The sequence below is a fragment of the Procambarus clarkii genome, chromosome 28 (assembly GCF_040958095.1).
Source record: "Procambarus clarkii isolate CNS0578487 chromosome 28, FALCON_Pclarkii_2.0, whole genome shotgun sequence".
Taxonomy (NCBI): domain Eukaryota; kingdom Metazoa; phylum Arthropoda; class Malacostraca; order Decapoda; family Cambaridae; genus Procambarus; species Procambarus clarkii.
The window spans coordinates 11,324,981-11,330,980 of record NC_091177.1 but is presented as its reverse complement, the minus strand read 5'-3'; the positions used below and the strand labels follow the sequence as shown (position 1 = coordinate 11,330,980).

General features: G+C 39.0%; 1 protein-coding gene across 7 annotated transcripts in view; it reads right to left on the bottom strand.

Annotated features, from left to right (window-relative positions):
- Nucleotides 1–6,000, bottom strand: part of KaiR1D (Kainate-type ionotropic glutamate receptor subunit 1D) — a 239,700-nt gene that overhangs the window by 39,959 nt on the left and 193,741 nt on the right. For all 7 annotated transcript variants that reach the window (XM_045737330.2, XM_045737334.2, XM_045737332.2 and 4 more), the window contains one exon: nt 2,116–2,268. In XM_045737330.2, the coding sequence (XP_045593286.1) occupies nt 2,116–2,268 (153 nt within the window). The remainder of the gene's footprint in view (nt 1–2,115; nt 2,269–6,000) is intronic.

The following is a 6,000-nucleotide window of genomic DNA, read 5'->3' as shown; positions in this document are numbered from 1 at the left end:
CTTCTTCCAGCCAGAGGTTGTACTCCCTTCCCTTTTCTTAAAAAAAAAAAATGACAATTATTATTGTGAATTATATTTTTGGCGATCATGACAATAGTTTCGTCTCAGAATGTATTTTTGTTATTAACATATGTGCATTTATTCTGCACAATTGAACGCCGCCGAACTCTACGGACTTCACAACCCATATTTAAATATATATATTACAGAAATTATTTATTCACTTTTTATTGCTGGGGCATAACTACCTTTTACAGTGTTCTCTTTTGATTATTGTAAAAGGATACCTGATCAACACGCTTGAGAGTTAAACGTCAAGCAGCGTCGAACAGCCTAGTCGACCAGACCAACAGGCATGAGGCCTGGTCAGAGACCGGGCTGCTTGGTCGTTGATCCTCGGAATCATCGACAGGTGGTGTCCCCTGCCCGCTGATAGGTGACATCCCCTGTCTGTAGCTGTGTGGTGTCCCCTACTTGTGGGAGAATTGTGGCCTTGGCCCATTGTGGAGTGTGTAGCATGCCAATGATGGGGAGGCGTCCCCTTCCCATAAAGGTAGCATATATCCTGTAAATGTTGGGGTGGTACCTCTGACCCATGATAGGGTGGTTGCACATATTCATGGTGAGGGGTGTCTCAAGCCAATATACTCGGATAATCGTTTTCAAGGATTACACCAGTGGTCATTAATTCACCCTCCTGATTTACGTATGCCACATGATCACAATTTATATATATTCAATAAATAAAACCAATTAACCAAATTACCTCAAGCATACCAGTTTCAAATTTCGTAAATACCATACTAAATCTTCACTAAGATTCATCCAGTATATTATTTTCTACATGGCGATTATATGCTATTTTTTAATGTAGTATATAAATTGATAAAGACAGTATTTAGTAAAGAAGATTTCAGTGATGAAAGGAAAGTCGTGAGGAGAACGGAAAGTGATGATGTGTAGGAAGGTGGTGAAGGGTAAGGAAGGTGGAGAAGGGTAAGGAAGGTGGAGAAGGGTAGGGAAGGTCGTGAAAGGTAGGGAAGGTTGTGAGTTATATAGGGGATGGTGAATATTAGAGAAGGTTGCGAGGAGATGGAAGGTAGTGATGATAATGGCTGTGAATGGGGAACCCGGATGTGTCCGGGTAGCAAATATAGTTACAGTGATGAGGATGGTCGTGTGTAGTGCAGATGGTTGCCAATCCACAAGGTGTCGCTATTCAAGTGCTATTCATCTATTCATATATATATATATATATATATATATATATATATATATATATATATATATATATTTATATAATTATATATATATATAAGAGAATTACTTCTCTTATATACACAAGAGAAGTAATTCATCACCGGAGGGGATCAAGATGTCTTCTCTGGGAGCTTTTTTAACTTCCTCGCCTCCCACACTCCTCGACACACATTCTCTTGATGTGTTTATAATTGTTGCTGTTGTAAGGATCGCTCCTCAAGCTGCTGTTCCTCAGGAATGCTGAGGGTAGCGCGCTGTGTTAGCCATGTGTGGTGCAGTATGTTGGGCATATGTTGTATGCTATATTGGCCATGTGTGGTGCGCTATGTTGGGCAATATGTTGCGCACAATGTTGGGCTGGTGCAGTGCGCTAAATTGGCTATGTGTAGTGGGCTATTTTTTACAACTCTTGTAAAATATATTTACATATATTTTACAAAATATATGTAAAATGAGCCTAACTAAACATACAGACACCATAAGGGTAACCAAAAACTGTATTACCAAGAGTTGTCCACAACTTTTCAACCTTTGCCCTACCAACGAGAACAATTTTGCCGGAACAATGGTTAGAGAGAATTAGACAAGTTCATGCAGAAGGTGCCCGTTCAGCTGGGTTGTTATTGTTTCGCCTCAGTGATCTGGCTATCACCAGAAGAGACTGGCCTCAGGCAGGTAGGCAAGAGAAGACAACAGGTGAATCACAGGCATTGATCATGAAAACATTCTATTCTCTATCATGGAATTTATTTGTATTTCTTGCAGAGGTCCAGGATCACTGAATCTCAACTGCTTGTCTGCTTCGCCATAGAATTAGAACTGCTACGACCTGTACATTAAGACTGAGGTACCTACCCACTTCATGTAGTTGATGAGGGAGTTGCCGTGTATCCACGTAATATCTCCGTCACACTCCAGGGGTGTGACGTCAATGTGTCGGGAGCGATCTAGGTCATCCAGAGCCTTGGCGAAGAGCTGGACAGCGTCGTACATGAGCGCCACTTCCGTCTGGAGAAGAGTCATCACATTTGAGTGACACATTTTACAGAGAAAAGTCTTACAACTCCCCCACTCACACGTCTCCACTCCGTGCTGAGGGATTCCCAGCTCCAATTCACAAGTATAGATGCAATGATTCCACTCACAGCTGAAAGATTTCCAGGTTTCACTCATAACTATAACACTCATAACACGGTTTCACAGCTGAATGACCCACAACTCTCATTCACAACTATAGAACTCTTGAGTACTACTCAAAACAGTAGAAACAATACACGTAATCACTACTGAATGAACCTCCCCCCCCCCTTAATCACATGGCGTGAATGAAGATTTCAGGACTTTTCTTCATTAGAGTGGGTGCTTGTGAAACAAGCCAACAGGAGTGCTTTGCTGGTGCCTGTATCACCAATTAGCCTGGTTTCGCACTAATTTAAGCAGAGTGAATATTGAGCTACACTTTGAGAGGTATGATGCATGTTTTATCTGTAAGACCATTAACAGTGGGAACTAGCCGGCTTGACAAGTTAATTGGCAATTAGACCTAGGGAAGTTCACGTGAGAAGTCACAGGTAAAGAGAGATGACTCTAGCCTCTGAGTGAATTTACTCCTTTCATTCCCCCGGTGATCAGTAACCATTTCCTCTTTAGCTCAACAATTACTCTCCCATATCACATCTTCGTCACCCACTCTCTGCACAATTTCCTCCGCTTAACCACTTATCTCACTAACGTATCTCACTTAGCTCTACTCCTTCAGTGCCCTTCACTCCCAAGACTTCCCCTCCACTAAATTTTTCCCCTTTGCTTGGTTGACTGCTGGTCGAAAGAAAGAATTTTTTTTAAGAGATAAGTATATAATGAATATGATTTTTTTTCAGTAATAATTTCAATTAAGGGATGAAAACTGGCTGTGGGTGTGATTAAATAATTAAATAAATAAATGTTTAATCAGGTAAAGTAAATACATACAAGAGGTTTTACAAAAATTCATAGATTTATAGATAAAGCTAGTACATACAATGCCTAAAGCCACTATTACGCAAAGCGTTTCGGGCAGTTTACATGAGTTTGATTTTACAAACCCCAGAAAATCACAGGTGATCGAAACAAGATTGTTGTTGTTGTTTAAGATTCGCTACTTGGAACAAAATTTTCCATGAAGCACGGGCTAAGGCGAGCCCGTAGCTAGAAAAAAACAAGAGTATGAGAATACAAACCGACGTGTATAAACATCATCAAAAGGGAGATTGAAACATCCCATAAATTGAAGGTGAATCTGCTAGGAATGGACTTGGACAAATTCAAGAGAAAAATAAATTTTTTCAACCATGGACAAATTGACTGAGAAAAAACGGATACGAGAATGGCAGAAAATATATAAAAGTAAAGGTAGTAAAAGTAGAAGAAATAAGCTTACTACAACAACAGTCTAGGCAAGAATCATGGCAAAGAGGATAAAACCAGCCAGCAAGCCTTGATTTAATTTTAACTGAAAACAAGACGGGAATAGAGAAGATTGTGCATGAAATCCCAATGTGAACCAGTGACTGCTGTCTAATATTTTAGCTTATGTAGTTGTTTTAAAATCTGTGGAAAAGATTAGGGATGAGGAGAGTGGAAGACATTTCCTATGGAAATGAGAAGTAGAAAATCGAAATACCAGAAGTAGAAAATCGAAATAGAGCTCAGAAAAATGCTCAATTATCTCCTGCAAGATAATAAAGAAACCGATTAGAGGAGGCTTGTAAAATACTTTGAACATAGAAAAATGTGTTTTGTTTCCAAACATTAACTTGGGTTCAATGAATGGAAATCCTGCTTGACCAGCATATGAGTTCTATGATATGACAACAATCAAATTGGCAGCGGGTGGGCAGACTTCCTTGATTATTGAAAAGCTTTGAACACTTTTCCTCACGATTCCTTTTCCAACTTGAAAAACAGGATGGAATATCGGAGATAGTGATAAAGTGGGAGCCAATGTATAGCAATAATAGGGTGGAGATGTTTATCCGTATCAATGTTTGCTGATGATGTTAACTAAACTAATGAGAAAGATAGCAATATAGAAGGAATGCAATACATTGCAAAATGAGCTGAACAATCTACACAGTTGGTCTGAGAAAATATTGTTGGACTTTGACTAAGATAAGTGCATCATTATGGGAGAGAGGAATGAAAAACATCAAATAGAATACAGACAGATAATGACTTGGGAGAAGGCAAGGGCTAAGAAATCAGGAGAAAGCGTTAAACCATTACGACTATATAGTAATTGAAAGGGACATGAGGCTAAGGATTTGGGATAGGACGGAGAGAATGTTGACAACACCTAAATCTAATATCAGAGGCACCCATCTACCGAATAACGTGTATGACAGTGTATGGCTCACTGGAAAACGTACGGATCCCTTTCATAAATATTGACAAAGTAGTCTTTTGAATGCAATATATAATCTATGCGGGACCCACTCCTGACTATGTTGTCCTGGTACAAAATCTACACCTGCAGCCACACAAAATTTAGTTAGAATTACTTTTAAATTATGAAGAAAAACGAGGAAAGTGGACATTACCACAATTGAAGAAAGGAGGAACAGGGCAAAAATAATAACGACATCTTTATAAGATTCTAAGGGGATTCGACCCAGTGAAAAGAGAAACAATATTTAATGCATACACATCTTATCCAGTTGATTATTTATCCAGTTCCCACATTTATCCATTACTTTAGCTTCTTCAGGCCTGTGTCCATAGTTTTTAATTTTCATCACAGATCCCCGAGTTCAAGACACTGCAATCGTGCAGTATGTTGCTCTCACTGCAAGTGAGAGTTGTGCTGCGCTCACTGCGAGGGAGAGTGAAGTCGTCGCTCAGTGTCCTCATGTGTGATGGTGAGAGATTGAGGCGGAGTGGTGGGCCTCTGCGACACACCAGGGCTCCCTATGTGACAGACATTCATCAAGTTGCCAGAGTGATTAAGATACTCATCTATGTATTAGGACATTAAACATGTGCTTCCACTCTGATCACTAATGGGTGCCAACCAAATCAATGTCCTGAGCCCTCAGTCTCAGTGTTTATAATAAGAGTACAATTACCTCGTTTGGAACTCAGGCTGGCAGTTTGTATATTGCTGTGTTCGTCAGCTTTCATATGAACATTAAGTTCACGTAAAAGAAGTGTACAGAAAACAGATATCATCGATATAAGGTGTGTATGTACCTTGTCTCAACTATAAGTAAAGGTTCTGCAATTGATTGACCAATATTAATCATGGATTAGTAATTAATAATTGATTAATTATTGATACTTGATTAATAATTAATAATTGATTAGTAATTAATAATTGATTAGTAATTAATAATTGATTAGTAATTAATAATTGATGAACATTTTTATTCGGGGGGACTTTATTGTTATTTGTTTTAGTTTAACATATGGAAAACAATTCTATTTTGACCTGATAAGCAAAGTTTTGTTTATTTTCATTAATATGAATGTTGTGGCTGCAGGGACATTAAGTGCCTTAAGGGCGCTTTATAATAACAATATTGAAACGACTTTTGTAAAGTTTTCTTGACACACAGCTGCAGGCCTCCCGACACCTTACAGCTGCAGGCCTCCCGACCCTCACAGCTGTTGGACTCCAACTCTTGTTAATAAGAGAACTTGATTTAAGAGTTCCTCTCTCTTTTTACAAGTCTCTCCCCCCCTCACTGTTATATAGCATTCCAC